The following is an 18,224-nucleotide window of genomic DNA, read 5'->3' on the forward strand; positions in this document are numbered from 1 at the left end:
TACACTATAAGATCGTAAACCTAAAGTATTAACTCGAGCTCGTAAATTAGTGGCAACGTTAGAATAACTATTAAATAGCGAACTTCATAATATCTAGTATAATTGTCGTATTTATATTTTTAATGTAATTTAGGCCTGAAAAAATACGACCTGCGGTAGTATTAATTTTAGTGGCATGATCCTTTTAAATAGACAATTATATGCTCGAGTTTGTATCGTAGTAACTGGGTAAGTGCGTATAGTGTATTCATTGGAAGGAAATCTGTTAGCCATATATTGCAAAAAAATATCTCCAGGATATTAATTTAACTTCAATGTTGCATAAGAGCTTGTACACAAAACTGCAATGCGTCGTCGCATCGTAAAAATTTACAAGCCTCCTCAACGCAGCGCAAGAACTTGCGCATCGCAGCAATTCGTGTCGCAATTTTCTGCGTTGCGAATTCGCATCGCGTCGCATCGCAGTTTTGTACGAGCCCTAATAGCGTTAGAATGTTTTCCCGTTTAGATGCACACGAACAATATATATTAAATATTAATATCTATAATACCTAAGTTTTGTAAGGCAATCATTGTGTGAGTTTACATATTTAGGTAATTAGCTACAACCTTAACTATTCTTGTAAACCAAAATTATAAGCTTTAATTTTACATTTTTATCATGATCAAAGGCAAAATATATATATTTTAATAAATACTTCAACGCGAATGTATGTCTGCATGTATTACCTATTTGAAGCAAATTTCTCAGCTTGTACTATATTTTATACCATAGTCGTATAAAAATATATTATACAAAGTACAAATGTAAGTAGGTGCTCACATCTTGTAAATATTGTTATTGTATAAATTACGAAATATTATATCGTAATTTGACGTAGGATTTCGGTTTGTAGAATGTGATTATATAGTTATACATTAGATACAAGATACGTGTTGGTGATTAAGTTTCTACCAATACCCCACTGGTGGCATATATTCCTAATAATTGCATTTACTGATTCATTATTATAGAACGCAGTATTTATATGTGCTGTCACAAAAATTCCATATTATTGTGCATACAATTTGTTTTTTTTTTACGTACATGTAATATTTGAGGATTAGGGTATGATTGAGTTTAATAGACATTTTTTGGTATTGAATCAGTCAAATAGATTATATTGTATTCGTATGCAGTTTGTTCAAAGTACTTAGTGAACCACATACTTTAACAGGCGGTCGCAACAAGCGATTTCAAAATTTGTCTTCTTAATTGGGGAACCAAATAATTATAAAAGTGAACTTTTGGTGAATATTGAAATGCATTCTGTGCAGTGTATTTGAGGGGGTATGTACGGGTGTACCGAAGTGTATGTCTATATGAAGAACTCCCTACGCTTAGTAACCCGAGGTCCCGTGGCGGCGGCTAAAGCAGCGGCATCGGGATCAGCCGCGCCGTCCGCACCGCGCTCCTCCTGTGCGGGAACATCACGGTATTACGTATTGATATTACGGTACGTTATAAAGAATACCCAAAAAATAATATACATGCTGTATATGAGACTACCCTGTACTGGAGATTCAGGTTCAATGCCTGGACAGATACTCTCGTTATTCGCAATCGTGGACTTTATTCTCTACCCCACTTTTAGTAACAATTAAAAACATTGTAAAATCTTGAAAATAGAAAATTACCATTACCCATTTACCTAAAAATAATAAACTGAAGGAAAATAATGTAGCTTACGTCACCACAATTTAAACGAATCCAACCACCTCATATATTAAAATAGTTCCAGACGCAGAGCGTGCCAACAAATAAGACATACCTACTTACGTTCAAAAATCTTTTTAGTCTCCACATTCGAGTAAAAGTTCAAAAATATTTTCAAAAATAATCAGATGAAATGTACCAACCGACTTAAGATACATAAGCTCATATTAAATAATGTAACCAAAACAACCACAACCAAGAATATTAATTAACAATATTTATATCATCTCTAAATTACCTGAGTCAAATATTCTCCCTTGTGCCGCGAAAGCGCTCGTACAAGTACAATGGCCACCACAATCAGCAGTAGAAAGATGAACGCCAGAACCGCTGGAAAAATATTTATAATAAAAATAATGCTACTAACATAGTAAATACCTTAAATATTTTTTATATAGAACTCTACGAGGCATTAGACAATGTGACACTTTTTATGAATAAAACAGAATAGAACAAGACTGCCAATATAACATGTCATAACTTATGTCATTTATGATATGTCACAACTTATCTTATTATGAGCTAACATTTATTTATATAATGTTATATAAATGTTAACTATATAAATGTTAACTCTTTCTGAACGACTCAACAACTACATAAACAGTGAAACATGAATACTCACTTCCCAGAATAGCTTCGTCTGTCCGATGGAAGTCCATTTCAGACTGCAAGTCCACATCGGGCGGAGGCCTGGTCTCTATGGGCTCCGGTGGATGGGTCACCGGCTCCACGCCGCAGAAGTCCTCGTTAAGGATACCTGGTTATGAAGTAATTGTATTTTTTAAAAAACACTTAATGAGTAATTTAGAAATGCATTCTGGATATTTATTTACTAATGTTTGTATAAATGAGATCCACGACTCATGAATCTTTGTACGCAGTTAGGTATAAAATGTTTTGAAGACGTATGTAAAAGAACAAAGTAGTATGTAAGTAAGTAGTAAAGATAAGAAAAAGAAGACGGAAAACAAAAAAGAGAATAAGAGTTGGAAAAAAAGTTACGAATAAGGCGATGCGCACATAATTTGCAAAAAAAAAACTGGATTGAGGCCGACTGGGGAATTTAATTATCAATTGAGTCTGTTTGAACCTGTTGGAGTAGCCTAACTACAAAAAACATGATTTACAATATGGAGAAAAGTAAAAGTGTGCAACATTTTTAAATTACGAAAATACGGATAGGTCAAAAGTCATTAAAATGCAGTAAGGCCACCCTGGTTCTAGCAGCCTCAATTAATGATCGAATGTCATTTCCCACTTCGAAATGCTACGCTTATTTACTTCATACAAACACATTTATTATTACAGGTATAGTACGCGTCAAAATAACAGTGTATTATAGGCTCCACAAAATACTAAGACTGGTGACTATGGTCACCGGAAACATTAAAGTTGCGGGAGACCTTTTCGGTTAAATATGTTATAATATTTGTTTGAAAATGAAAATGAAAATATTTTATTTGTATCAATATAGTTACATGAGTAATCCATTGTTGGGGCCTCCTTTTAAGTATATTTATACCTGTGACAGGAAGCCCAACTCTTCCATAGCATTAAACAAATATTATTTATTTAAAATTACAAATTTTCTTCACTTACTAAGTGTGTGCGTGTGTGTATGTGCGTGCTCGTGTGAGTGTGCGTAAGTGTGTGTGTAAATTACATTTAATAAATCTTCAATCTCATCATAGTCCATTTTTTTGTTTGTAACTTTCTTTTATGCTACTGTGTTGTATTAAATTTTGCTGAGATATTATTTTTCTTTCTTTCAACATATGCTCTGACCTCCCAAGCTGCGCACGTTGGGCGGCGGGTCCTGCTGGAAGAGCAGCTTGAGCGGGTAGATGTCGTCGAACTCCACGCGGCTCACGCAGCCCTGGAAGCCCTCGGCCATGGTCTCGTTGCGCCCGATGTACATGTACTGGATGTTGTTGAACTGGGCGTCCGCGGAGTCCTTTATGTTGAAGTTGTACTCTTGCGTCTCGTAGTTGTCCACCTTGGTGAGAAACATTTAGGTTTAATTTGGGTGAGTTTAGGGGTTTGGCTGTGGTGAAACCGAACTAAAAGCAATCACAGGATTGAAATACATTAATCTTATTGTGCGTGTTTAGACTGCTGCTTAAATTTCAATGGTACACGTACAGTGTTGTTACGTAATTCTTAGATATAACAAAGCGATTGTTATTAACTTTACTTTAAAGTAACTAGTTAAGTAAAATAGTAATATAAAATAGTAGTATAAAAATAGTAATAGTTATTATGAATATTAAACGTTTTCTAATAAAACTATATGTGATTAAATAGATCATAAATATTTTCGTGTTAATCTTAAAAGAAGAGAGTTTTCATCGCCTGCGTTTCCACCAACTTATGAAGCACTAAATCAACTAGTAATAAGGATCTTAGACATTACTCCAAAAGCTACTGACCTGTAAAACCATAGTAGCGCCGCTGTTCTTTCTAGATAGTTTCACGTCATGGTACTGTCCCAAACCGAAATGTTTCCCTTGGAAGATGATCTCCTGTCTTTCGAAACCGAAGTCGAATACAGCACGCAAATGACCTGGGAAAAGATAGCCTCGCTGTTACTAATTTATTCGTTTAATAATCTACTTATTGTAATGCATCTGCATAAAAACATGAGACAAGTTATAACATTGTCCAGTATTTCAAATAAGTATGTCTCCCTTACCATATCCTTCAAATCAGAACAAAGCAGCGCTTAGCACTGCTGTGGTTAGACAGAAATAAGTGTGGCGGTGGTGCCGCCGGTGTCGAACTACAAAGTGTTCGGGTGGAATCCGACCACCCTGGCCCCATGACACGTTAAATGTATCGCGGTACGTATGTCGTGAGTCTTGTCGTGCATCGTGTCGTGGGTCTTGTCATGGGTCGCGTCGTGGGTCTTGTCGTGGGTCTTGTCGTGCGTCGTGTCGTGGGTCTTGACGTGGGTCTTGACGTGGGTCGTGTCATAGGTCTTGTCGTGGGTCGTGTCGTGGGTCTTGTCGTGGGTCGTGTCGTAGATCGTGTCGTCGGCCGAGTCGTGGGTCGAGGCGTGTGTTACATCGCTTTTATGAAATTCTTTATTTACCATTCCACAAAGTATAGGTTCTCGGTTACAATACAAAAATTAAATTACGTAGACTAAATAACGTACCAGAATTGGACACCATCAAAGTCAAGTACTCTCCAGAAATGTTCGAGTAGAACCCGAGTAAGAAACCCTTTGGGTTGGTGGTGGTGAAGCCCACGCGGATCTTCTCGTTGATAGTGGACCGCCAGGAGCCCAGGAAGTCGTATTGCACGATAGAGTTTGGACGAAGGTTAATGCCGATTTCTGTATAATAAAATTATAACTATTAAAATTTCCGCTAAAATAAATTATTATTATTTAAAATTCATTCAGTCAGTCAGTCATTCTTCATTCGTTCATATAAAAATGTTATAAGTGAAAATTCAAAATGTTAGAAGTGAAAAATACATGTGAAAGTAGATATTTACCAATAAAACGTAAAAGACATTTATAAAGCGATATTTAATAGTCATTGAGGTATACGATTTGAAGGAAATTATGAAATAACTATACAAAGAGTGCAACAATTTTAGAGAAATGCAGCATTTATCACTTTTAATAAACAGTTACATTATTTTTACCATTTTATTTTAATGTACAAATGTAAATAAAAGCTCACCATCAGCACAGATGGGTCCCTTGAATGCGGTCCAGCGGCAGTCGCAGGAGTAGGAGTCGTAGCCCTCCAGACACGTGCCGTTGTTGAGGCAGGGCGACGACTGGCACTTGCCCACGCAGCCCTCCGATATGCCGTACATACCTGAAAGAATAAAATTGTAGCATTCATTCATCTCATTTTTACTCTTATAGATGCAAGGTGCATTGAGAATTACTATTTTTGAGGAGTACAAAAAATAATCAGTAACCATAAACAATCCATGTTTCATTATATGTTTACCTAAGGATGCCTTTCTACCAGAGACGTGCATGGAAATCTCATCGTAGCTAATTGCAAAATAATTTGGAAGAAAGCACTCATTATTTAAAAAACTGTTAAAAAATCTGAACTTTTGGTCCTTCGAGCCGGATCCACATAAGGAACTCACCTCGTTTTGCATAGGACCTCAGATCCACTGGTATCCCGTTCTGAAGCAAGGCTCGCATGCAGCCCACGAATCCATCCTTCCTATCCAAGGAAGCACCCAATGCCAATCCGGTAGTGAGGTGCAATGCCCGTACTGGATCTTTGGCTGTTCTAATCTCACTCTTCAGAGCACCGTCTACTACCAATCTTGCTTCTTTTCTGTTAAAATTAAAACAAGATAAGTGGTTAAATGTCCGTTGTTGTATTAACATAAAATAATAGTTGGCAATAAAGATAAATTTTTATTACCACTAAAATATTGATTGATTCAAAATAATTATTTCCTGGGTAAGTATTGAAAATATTTGTTTTAATATGTTTTTCAGTAATTATTGTCTGTAGTTATGACGAATTATACTCATTTCGTTTACTCGTAAATACATTCAACTGTAAGTCTGATTCAATACTCAGACTTATTGTTAATGTAAAATTGATCTCTTAAATGAGATTGTGTTTGTACGTGCGTGTCTGAGCATGAGTGCGTGCTTGTATGGGTAAGTAAATTCGACAGGCAGTCGACAAATGTAAAAGTGTGTGTAAATGTAAATGCGACTGGGAGCGTGTGTATGTTCGTGTGTTATGTGAGTATGCGTGTGTGTATGTGTGTGTGTGTGTGTGTATGTGTGTGAGCATGAGCTTGCGCGCGTCTGCTGTGCGTTAATATAAAATGCCTTTATCTGTTGTGTATAAGAGCTTGCGCGCGGCTGCCTGTGTGTGAATGTAAATGCGAGTGGGAGCGCGAGTGGGAGCGTGCGTGTGTGCATGTGTGCATGTGTGCGTGTGCGTGTGCGTGTGCGTGTGCGTGTGCGTGTGTGTGTGTGCGTGAGCTTGCTGCTGGGTGTGAATGCAAAATGCCATTGAGTGTGTGAGCATGTGTCCATGCGCCTGTATGTGTATGTGTTTAAGCTTGCGCGCGTCTGCCTGTGTACGAATGTAAATGCGAGTGGGAGCGTGTCTGTGTATGCGTGTGTGCGTACCTGTTCCGCTCGATGGAGACGGAGTGCCAGCGGTCGTCGGCGAGGCGGTTGCTGGTGTCGACGGAGACGCCGAGCGGCGTGTCGCCGGCTTGCAGCTGCAGCTGCAGCCGGTCGCCGCCGATCAGCGACAGCTTGATGTAGTCCTGCGGGCCCTGAGAACGTCCTGTCCTTGTATAATAGTCCTTCATTTGTAATACTAAAAAGATACTTTCTCACTTGGGGCTACCACCCATAATCTCAATTATCTGTGTATCTTTAACATGAATACACCACAAATATATGCACAAAACAACTAGAACACAAAAATTCACCATTTGGTTATCTGGCTAGCCACTTGGCTAGCCAGTTGATACTTATCAATCCTCTGAGATTCAGACAGATATCATAACCGCTCATTCTTTCTCATTATATAGACTTTAAAATAACTTAAAATAAATTAAGTATACAGTATAGACTAATATAGAAGTTAAGAAAAAAGAGCTCATTTCATATTTAAAAACCAAATTTTTTGCAAACACCTTGTCACAAAAGAAATTAAACTATTATACTAATATTAATCATACCTTAGCATGTAACAGAACAGCATTCTCTTTAGTGGTGCGAAACTCGAAATAGATGTCGCCACTGTGACCCAGGTCGAACGCGGGTAATTGTATAATTGCATCCGATATCCGAAACGTTACCGCGTTGCCGAACAAATCTGTGAATTAAGTGAAAATTATTGTGTAACTACATTATTATAAGTATAATAATGTCTGAATTTTGCGACTTCAATCTAAAGATAAAATAATATTTTACTACTAAATTTGCTTCACCAATATATTTCAATTTTAAGTCTGTTGGCAAGAATTTTTCCCCACAACTGGGGAAGCCTTTTTTTTTGTTGACGAGGGGGAAACCTTCAAAAGGTACCCTATGCCGTGGGAGCGGCACGGGGTTATGTGGGATTCTTACCGCACTAAACTGGTGGCCTTCCTCAGCGCTGCTTAGAGTACTCCGGGATGTCCAACGGAACGCAACCGGAGTCCACTTGGCGAATTGCCCCGTCGGGCTCCGCCCAGGTGAGCTTGGAACTCACCACACCATCTGGTGTTCACGACGGTATGCGACCACACATACCGCCGTCCATCCCGGGGTTGCTGGCTGGGCGGTTCGAGCTCCCACTCTTGCCGTCCGCAACCCCAGAAACCCCCTTTTAGTCGCCTCTTACGACAGGCAGGGGATACAGGGACAAACTGGGGAAGCCTAAAGCATTCTCAACTACGCAGTTGCAGGTAGACATTCAGTTCAGTATTCTCTTAAAAATTTTCCTTTTCCTTTGATTTATCACATAAGATTACTTCCCAGATTTTGATCCTTATAAGCAACACTATCAGATAGTGGAATATTATAGAGGGTGTATTTTTTTTCAAAATGAACTCGTTCGATTCCCGGCTAAGGAATAAGATATTTTAAAAAACTAATTATGCAGTTTTAGTTTTTATCAAAATCGGTCTCTTAAATCCTTTCACCATTTTCGCTAATCCTTATAGTTTCGGATTTAGTCCTGAAGGCCCGTTTTAAAAATTCACCCTGTATATTTGAATAGTATAGGTATTGTCGAATACTCACCATCTCCCTCACACAGTAAGGGTCCAAGTGAGTACTGTCCCTCTTTCTCGTCCAGATGGCTGCCGGTGTCACCGAATCGTAACTGTTTCACAGGCAGGAATTCTTTTTCCGTAATTTCTCCGCCATCGGTCTGGTATTCTGTTTGGATATTAAACGTAGAAATCTCCCGATTACTATGAAATGTAAATTACAAGTAATTTATTTGTATCGACATACATTCCATATTAATGCGGAATTTTGTCAGTGATTATTAGATTATGGTAATTCGATCAATCCTATGTGAAGATCATTATGTGGAATTCGCTTAAAATATGGCTTATGTGAAAATCGCTTAAATCAATGCCCGTTAAAATAAAAATTAAAATCTGTACGCCCTTAAAATGTATGATCCCCAGCTTGAGTACAATTTTGCGCTCAGGAAAAGATCGACGAAAAAAAGTGTATTTGTACACAATATAAAACATGCCGCGGTGCTGGACCGCATCCAGCCCTCGAGCCGGCGTTTAACAATGCGTTCTGTATTTAAACGCACGCACACACACACACACATGCATACATACCGTCCCGTCGCATGGGCGAGTGCTCGGCGTCGCAGTTGCACCACTTGGTGGGGTCGAGGCAGCTGCCGAGCACGCCGCACGCGCACATGCGCGAGCCCGGCGGCGCGCCCGCCCAGTAGTCCATGCGCTGCCCCGTGCGCGACACCCACCACGCGAACGGGTGGAACGTCGCCTCGTCGCCTGCGGATAAAAACGATTGTTTTAGAATATGGAGTTAAGTAAATGATTGATTGATTGAAGTAGTCGAGTTGATAGATGACGTAGTGGAATTGTGAAAAAATTAACTAACATTGACTTGGTTCAATCGAGTATCTTAATTCGCAAAATATGAATTTGCTTATAAATACAACTTATAAATACATCGATAAGCATTTTGATTGGACACATCGGTATATTATCAATATTTTGTCTGCTGCCCAGGCAAATGAGAAGCGCATTGTAACATCTTCGTCGTACGCGATGTCCTGCCGGAAGCTGCGCGCCGCTGACGTCACGCGACACAGTACTCACTGGGCGAGTTGAGCAGCCGCGAGTGCCGGCAGCTGTACTCGAGGCGCTGCGTGCAGCGGTGCGAGCGCTGCAGCAGCGCCTCGAGCTGCGCGCGCGAGGCGTCGTACGCGATGTCCTGCCGGAAGCTGCCCGCCTCCTGGAAGCCGTCCACCCGCGACCTCGCCGCTGCCGTGTGCGCCACCGACGTCAGGATGCGACCGTCCGCTAAAACACAACACAATGTCCTTACATCTCCTTTTTTGTAAACCTCTACAAAAAAATCTTTAATGGTGTTGATATAAAACTTACAGTAGAACTCGCAGGTGACCGGAAAAGCAGGCAGAGGCCCAGAGCCGTCGACGTCGATTTGTATTTCTGCTGAGCGCGACACGCCTATCGCATTCTTATACGCTTGACACGACAATGGATGAACAGCTGCAAACGTTAAAAAAATATAAAGTCATTACACTGGCCAATAATTACATTACGTGTCAATGATTGTCAAATATAAATGTCACTCGTATATTTTTATAGCAATGACCTTGAATAGCATTTAATTTAGGAAAAATTAAATGCATCGTCACTTAAACGTATTAAACAGACAAAACATATTAAATCATAATATGGCAGACACCTCATCTGACGATGGATACCAATATGTCACGACTAAAGCCCGCTCCGCATTCTCGCAAGAATGCGTGAAAAACCCGATTCGTATCGGCTCCACATTCTCGTTTCTCGTCCTTTTCTCGTGTTCTCGCGAGATTCTCGCGAGAATATGGACCGCGCTTTACATTTCAATAGTAACTTACAAGTGTGACAGACGGCGCCAGCGTAGCCGGTGCCGAGGCAGTCGCAGCTGAACTCCTCCGCGGTCTGTGTACACACTCCGCCGTGCTCGCACGGGTTTGGATTGCATCTAGAATGCACAAAAAAAACATTCGTTATTATAAAGTTGTACACAGAAATATTTTCGTTCAGTTTGTTTTCATTTTTAATCAACAAAACAGTGACTAAAATTGCCTCTATTTTATGCTCTAAAATGCCTGAACTAAAAGTACTAAAAAAACAAAATTGCGGAAAATCATTAGGAACAGGCTAAAATAAAAAAAAATATCCATCTGCTACTAGATCTAAGCATACAAAAAACAATAATTTAAATAGGTAACACAATCAACAGATTCAAGGTTTTAAGAGCTTAAAGCAGATTTTGGTGTGTGGTATAATGGAGACATATTTTTCGGAGACGTTCCAGCTTAGTCGAGCCGACATCTGTAAGGAAAATTATATCTAATCCTATCTGGGGTTGATTACAGATGTCCATGGGCATCAGTAGCCACTTACCATCAGCTGGACTGCTTGCTTATCTGCTACTATTATATTATAAAAAACAGTATAAATTCCCTTACCTATCAATCATCTGGCAGGCGTCGAACACGACCTCGTTGGGGCAGCAGTACTCCTCCTTCTTCCAGTCGGTAGGTAGCCGGTAATTACCGTCCACCGCGATCTTGCGCATGCAGCCAATGAACCCGCGGGGCGGGGCTTTACCACCTAATAATCAAGATTCGTTGTTGCTTACAAAACACTACACAATATTAAACATTCTATTTGTCATACATTTTAACATCACAGTTATTCTATCCATATATGTCGTAGAAAGAATATAAATAACTAAATCCGAAGATTTTGTTTAATTATACTTATAATTAAAAAAATACCGAACTACTTTAGTAATTAAATTGTAAAAGACATCATAATACAATTCAATATATTCAATTCGATATTATAATATTTTAATAACTTATAAAAGTAATATCGCAAATTAGACTATTATTTATTTTAACTTTTATTGCAATGTTACCTATATCTAAGTGCAATTCTTACCAGCTATATAATAAGTGCTCCCAGTTAGGAATCTAAGTTTCTTCGTAGTCTTGACAGGTCTATAATCAACGGCCAATGTTAAACTATCAGTCGCCATGGTGAGGAGCAGCGAGTGCCAACGACCGTCGTTGAAATCCTCCGCGTAATTGTCCAGTTTCACTTTGGGAGAGCCCTCCGTGAATAGCTCTACTTTAACTTTCCCTTCTTCTAGATATACCTAGAATATTTATATGTATATTATAAGTAGTTGTGTTAAACATTGATAAAAGGTAAAACATATATGTAAATGACATTAGTAATGAGCAATTTTTCATTAGATATTTCAAAAAGCGTCCATTCTATTGCCAACAAAGATTTACATTATAGATTACGTTATTGATCTAACGAAATTTATCACTTGAATTGTAACACACAAATTGTAACACATGATCTATAAACTAAATTTTAAATTACGTACCTTGACATAACCATCACTCTTGAACTTATGGTAGATGAGCAGTCCATGGTTTTCATACGTGCGGAATTCCATGGATATGTTCAATGTGTTTCCGCCGGAGTAGCCACGCAGTTTAGCATATGAGCCCTCCTTTAAAAATGTTATCGGTACTACAGGTGGCTCCTAGAATGAAAAACAGTTCAAAATCATAAGTTTTAGTATTAGAATAATATTAATAACAAATACTTTTATACTTATATTATTTTTAGTTTTTACTCTTGAAGAATTTACTTAACGTATTTACCCGACTGCAGAGGACAATTTTCAAACAGAGGTAAGAGTATGTGTCTCTTTGGCACATTCTGCAGTCCAAACGGTTTGTCGGATTTTAACATTAGGTTTAAGGATTCCTTTCAATGGTAAGGGTATATTTTTAAACAATCGATTTTTTTTTATAATAATTTCCAATTTAATTATATGCAAGTTAATGTTTTGTTTGTCCCATTAAATTGCCTAACATTACAGTGACCTTGAAATAACTTTTAAATGAACCAACATTTTATGAAAGACACATGAATCTATAAGAAGTACTACTTTTTGGCAGTTATGACTGTTCTTTATGGCTCTACTCCAAAACGGTTTTGTATTGATTCAAATACTGAAACAAAGTACTTTGTGTCTTTTCTTATAATTTATAGTTAATATCAAGTTATTACTTACAGGACAAGAATACAATGTGTTAACTTTCTGATACTTGAAGGCAGCTCCACTTTCATAGCCTTGTTTCAATTCTTGAATAACGTTGCTTGCATTCAAATACATGTTCTCTATGCATCCTGTGAAGTTCTGATTCACCACTAGGCCTTCTTGGAAGTTAGGGACACCACCGATATATAACTAAAACAAAAAATATTTTTGTACATCTGGCTCGAAGGACCATAAATCGCTTCATTGCAAGGGAACCTGTGCTATATAAACTGTATAGTGCAGAGTTTATACTTACAGCCCTATTAAGGTTAAGCTTCGAGAATTCTCCTTTAATTCGTCCTAGTACGACAACTCGATCGACAGAGAACAAGAGGTCACGTCGATTTCTTGAAATAACCACATCATGCCAGATGTTATCATCTAAAAGACTACCTACTGATAAAGATGTTGAGGTCCCGGATCCTGAGGACACACATTCAGAAATTATACACGCAAATTATAACTTCAGAGAAGATAAAAATTTATTTACAATATATTGAACTGAGTACATTAAAAATATTTTCTTTTGGAGGTCAATTCAAATTTCGATATAAGAGTCACTTTTGTTATTGAAAACATCGTTTATTTACATTGGATAAGAACTTCATTTATCTACTTATCGGTAATTTATTACTACGACAACACATTTATTTCAAATAACTATGTAACTTACCAAGATCTATATTGAGTACCAGGCGATTGTCGCGCAACTGTAAAGCTATGTAGTCTCCCTGCGTTCCCCGGGAATAGATCAGGGCTCCCGACGCCGCACTGGTCTTGAACCTGAACCTCACCACCTCACGAGAGGCAGCTACTGGATCGCGGAGCAGGTCCACCTTCACGAGGGATGTTCCGTTGAAGTATAGAGTGTCGGCCACTGGAATTATGCCAAGTTATGAGCATTTCACTGCTTTTGAACAAACATGAGAAACACAAATAGAAATCTAATCTCGAGAGTATTAACTCTCAAGTGTTTTTATGTAAATGATTAATTACTCTATTAAATTACGACCAAAAAAATATAAGTTTTAACTGATCTCTGGTATTTTTGTAATCTACTTATACTGATGTTTTGCAGCTGATCCTGGCTCTATAATATGAATTCAGTAGAGTTTATGCAAATAAGTCATAATGTAGAAAAGTCATGTGATATGATCAAGATGGGATCCTCTCACTTGTATTAACAAGAAAATACTCAAGATATATTACTACTACATTACTACTATTACATCTACTAAATTAGAAAAGAATTCCACAATTCATCTCCCATCTATCCTTCAAGAGATAGCCGTCTTTAGCACCTGCTTAAAATGCCTGTTTGTAAAAAATGTACCATATGCATACGTACCATAGTCGCAACCGTAGAGTTCAACGCGCATGGAGATCTTGTCCCGCCACCGCATCGGGTTGATGCGGATGTACTGCGCGATGATGGGCACCTCGAACTCGTTGCGCACCACCGTGTTGCCGTCGTGGTTGCCTTCGAACATCTACAACACCACCGTGATTACATATAGGCAATCGACAATAATTATTTATCATACACTACATGCAGTTTTGTGAATAAAATTTCCACAATTGCCATTACTATTTTTATATCATGTGATCCCCAAAATTTACAGATGTTGTGCTATATACAATTCAAGTCAGTCAATGTCGGTTATTGCGTAAAAACCTTAAATACAATGCCTCAGTTTTCAATTTAAAAATGATATTCTTTATAATTTATTAGGTAAATATTAATAATGTACTTTCCATGGTCCAAAACTTTTACAATAACAAGTATGCAATTACTACACTATTAATTCACTATACACTAAGACCCAAATACAGCGGAAATTGTGGTTATTTGGTTAACTGTTAAGGAAAATGTGTAAAATGTGTGAAGATAAAATTCATTAACAATAAGTATATACAAATAAGTTGAAGGGTTGTAACAAACTTTTAGATATACAAGCAAGCCTTGTAAAACAATTTATGTGACAAAAAAGAAATAAAAGTCCAATATTAAAAACAGTTTCAGTATGTACATTAATAATACCATATCTGTATTTCTATGAATCTATTTTCTGTTTTAGAAAGCTTGATTGTCTTTAAAACATTCACAGTATTGTCTAACAAGGCTTTGAGATAATGTAGATCCTACATTCTTTACAACAATTTATGTTTATTCCAAGTTTATTATTTAATTCTATATCTCCACTATTTAGTATAAAAACATATAAATAAATCTTTCTGTCCTGAACTAATTACGATCCTTGTTAAACCATACATTACACCACCATTACCTGCGTATTCCCATCAGCCATGGCCACCGCCCGCCAACTCTCCCCATCATCAGAGTACTGCACCATATACTCGGAGACATATTCGTCAGTGTTCGCGCGCCCCCTGGTGGCCATGCGGCGGAGCTCCTTGCGCGCGAGCAGGTTCACGGTCAGGTGCTGGTAGTAGGAGCTCTCGCGCGCCGTCCAAGCCGATGTGCCTTCACCACCAATGTTAGTTAGCTTGCTAGTTAGGTGTTAGCAGCGTGACTTGTCACAGAGGAAAACTTTCAAAAATGACTAACATTGATCAAATTTTTTTTTCATCCTTTGCGATTTTGATTATAATATGGAAGTATATTGGAAACAATATAAACTTGAGTAATTTTTGTAATTTGAGTAATATTTTGTAAATAGAACGGTATGAAAAATATGTATATGGCCAATAGATGAAAAATATTGAATTTGTTTTTAATTGTACTCATACTCATACTCATATAAAATGATTCCCCGGATTACCTCTGTGATTTAAAATGATAGATTTGTGACAAAATATACAAATTAGGTCATAAGTTTCGTGAGATAAACAAATCCGTACAGATAATATTGTTAAATAAAATTAAAACAAGCAGATATGATAATATTATAATAGTAAGTCAATTACACCACCACCAGATTATATTTAACTAACTACGTCAAAACAATTTACATGTGCTAAAAAGCAATCTACATCACAAACATGCATCCTACCATTCTAGATTAATTGATTATCATGATCCCGTGTTAATATTCCAGTGGTTCCAGAACCCTTAAAGTTTTACCTTAACTTCACCCCCTGCAGCTTTGTAGCGGACATAGTCAAGGCCATTAGATCCATAGCTGATGTGGTACTCTTGGACAAACTCTTGAGAGTGGGCTCTTCCTTGGGTGGCCACTCGAGTTATGTTCTTCACAGTACCCAGGTCTATAACTAGGTACTGGTCGAAATCATTCTCTGACGCCGTCCACGCGTTCAGACCTTTTTTAATTGAAATCATATATTTTTTACTTATAAGCAAGTGTTGTTAGTACTTTTGGAATGTTAGGTATATATTTTAATAAAAGTCCCATTTACATATCAAGGTTTATTCATTTTCACTTATTAAGCCTACCCTACACAAAAACTTAGTTGCCTACCTCACCCAGAGCTTATAATTTTGATCAATTTAATAAATCTCCCAATTTCAACAAACTTAATATATTAGTTTCCCAAATATCCTACTAGTCAATATCACACCTAATTATTATATAAATATTCAACACACATATTTCCAAGATTCAAAATGTTTTCATCTCTTTCTTCATAAAACTCTCTGCAAATACAGAATCAGGTTCATGTAAAGGTTGAGATTCTTTCACCAGGTCCTCATACTCAAGGAACTCGAAAGCTTGTGGTTCATATCCGTCAGAATCCTTCACCTCCATAGAAACAGCTACAGCGTGCCTTTCATCTAGAAGTGTTTCTTCAAAAACCCAATCTTCTTGCAAGTTGCCTTGATAGTGTAGTTTTGTATCTGTGACTAAATTCCCAACAGATAATGGTGTTTTTACCGTAAAACTTACTAAAGAGAGGGTTATTGTAATCCCATAGCCTTTATTCTTCACATAGCTCTCTTTCAGAGACCACAGACGGTAGAAACAAGCCACCTGCAGCAGCTCTGTTGGAAAGCTACGAATTGTAGACCATTCATGTTCAGAAAACTGCCTTTTCATCAACCGGAAGAATTCTGGTATATCCTTGTTCACGGGAGGCTCAATCTTCATGACATCAATCCCAACATTGCTTGCTGTCCTGCCAGCCAGAACTACATAATCTCCTTGATGTGAAACATTGAAACTGATGGGCATATCTCCAGCGCCTAATAGGTAAGGTTTCCCACGTTCATCCCTTCCAAGCCTAATTTCATTGTATGGGATACCTGTAGCTATGTGCAGGAATTTTCTCATCATAAGACGCCCTATGAGGGAAGACTTTGCATCATCCTGGAAGTAAAATTTTGAGAGTCTTTCCTTCTCCTCTAGCTGAATGTAACTTGTCAAAGTCCTGATTTGATCTTCAGTTGGTATCCACTTCTTGGCATTGAAAGCCCATCTGACATTTACTTTAGATGACATTCTTCTTGTTTTTATCCCTCTGCCCTTAGTAATAAGTCTAAGGCTACTTTGTGGTCCAATTATTGTCTTAATATTGTGGACCTGCAGATAATGAATCCTATTTCAGGAAATTAACTCTTAGCCCCTTAGTTTAATATTTCTTAAAGTAAGCTCTGATTTTAAAACTTGAAAAATGCTAACTAAACTAATACACTCACAAAAAACTCACACATACATGCAGAATAAAAATCAGTGCATAAAATAAAAATGAGCAAAGTTCTATAGATGAAAAATATCTACAATAAACCTTGTGCCCCTGTAAATGTATCGATACCACTTTGGAAATACTAATATATGTAAAACATTAAAATGTATGCATGAATCTACTTCAACTGAATACTACAGACTGGAAAGAAATTAGGTATGCAGAATATGTATAAAATTCAAATCAATTGCCAGTTCACATTTAAAATATTTAATCAAAGCATGTGATAAATATTTCAGTATCAAAAACGCCTATTTTATACAATATTTGGCTACAAATAAATTATAGCACAAAATAAGTTTGATGGATGGTTTCATGAATTGTACTGTTTTACTTATTACATAAGGTTGGAAATAAGAAGATGTCGACAACTTACCATAAAGTTTAGCATTATCTGGGCCTCTTTCTCTTAAACTGGAAGTGGCACTCAACTTAGAAGACTCCACTAGAGGCTCGTTGCATTCGTAATCGTAGTAATATCTAACAGAATCTGAAAATGATTACTCAAAATCAAATAAACTTGTATAACGATAATAAAACAATTACTCAGAACTGTAAATCCATACATTAATTTAGACATTTGTGCTAAAATACAGGAATATCTATTTGCTGATTGTTTACAAGAAAAACGTTACAGTGATGACGATCATCACACTCACCTGCTTGTAATTCCGATATGCTATAGCAAAGCAACACAACGAAATAATTCATAAAACCGCTCATCATAATTTCATATTTGATTCAACCTAAAATCGTTATTTGAAGCTGTGTCGGTCACGAAAACGAATAAAATTGTTTGATCATTACGTTTGGCGTTGTCACACTCATCAAGCCGGACAACACCCAATCAAAAGTACGTTTTTTATGTCAACGACAACTAAAAGTCAAACGAAAGACTCATGCCATTGGATACTTAAAGAATCCAAAGAAGTAAGCACC

The 18,224-nt window shown here is 37.5% G+C and overlaps 1 protein-coding gene across 1 annotated transcript; it reads right to left on the reverse strand.

The window, feature by feature from the left end:
• Window positions 1-1,031: 1,031 nt before the first annotated feature.
• Window positions 1,032-18,144, reverse strand: Nrx-IV (neurexin-4). Its single transcript, XM_073083786.1, has 25 exons — window positions 17,945-18,144; window positions 17,662-17,775; window positions 15,709-15,905; window positions 13,972-14,113; window positions 13,297-13,500; window positions 12,880-13,046; window positions 12,597-12,773; window positions 11,898-12,059; window positions 11,441-11,657; window positions 10,963-11,107; window positions 10,366-10,472; window positions 9,863-9,988; window positions 9,575-9,778; window positions 9,065-9,244; window positions 8,505-8,642; window positions 7,457-7,593; window positions 6,894-7,045; window positions 5,879-6,075; window positions 5,452-5,592; window positions 4,917-5,096; window positions 4,189-4,322; window positions 3,545-3,755; window positions 2,382-2,516; window positions 1,995-2,086; window positions 1,032-1,457 (listed from the first exon to the last, which is right to left on the reverse strand). Exons 1-25 carry the CDS (start codon window positions 18,009-18,011, stop codon window positions 1,359-1,361), a joined length of 3,825 nt encoding a protein of 1,274 aa, XP_072939887.1. The 5' UTR covers window positions 18,012-18,144; the 3' UTR covers window positions 1,032-1,358.
• Between the last annotated feature and the right edge of the window lie 80 nt (window positions 18,145-18,224).

The sequence above is a fragment of the Epargyreus clarus genome, unplaced genomic scaffold (genome assembly GCF_041222505.1).
Source record: "Epargyreus clarus isolate Ecla_fem2 unplaced genomic scaffold, WU_Ecla_fem_2.2 ptg000019l, whole genome shotgun sequence".
Lineage (NCBI taxonomy): Eukaryota > Metazoa > Arthropoda > Insecta > Lepidoptera > Hesperiidae > Epargyreus > Epargyreus clarus.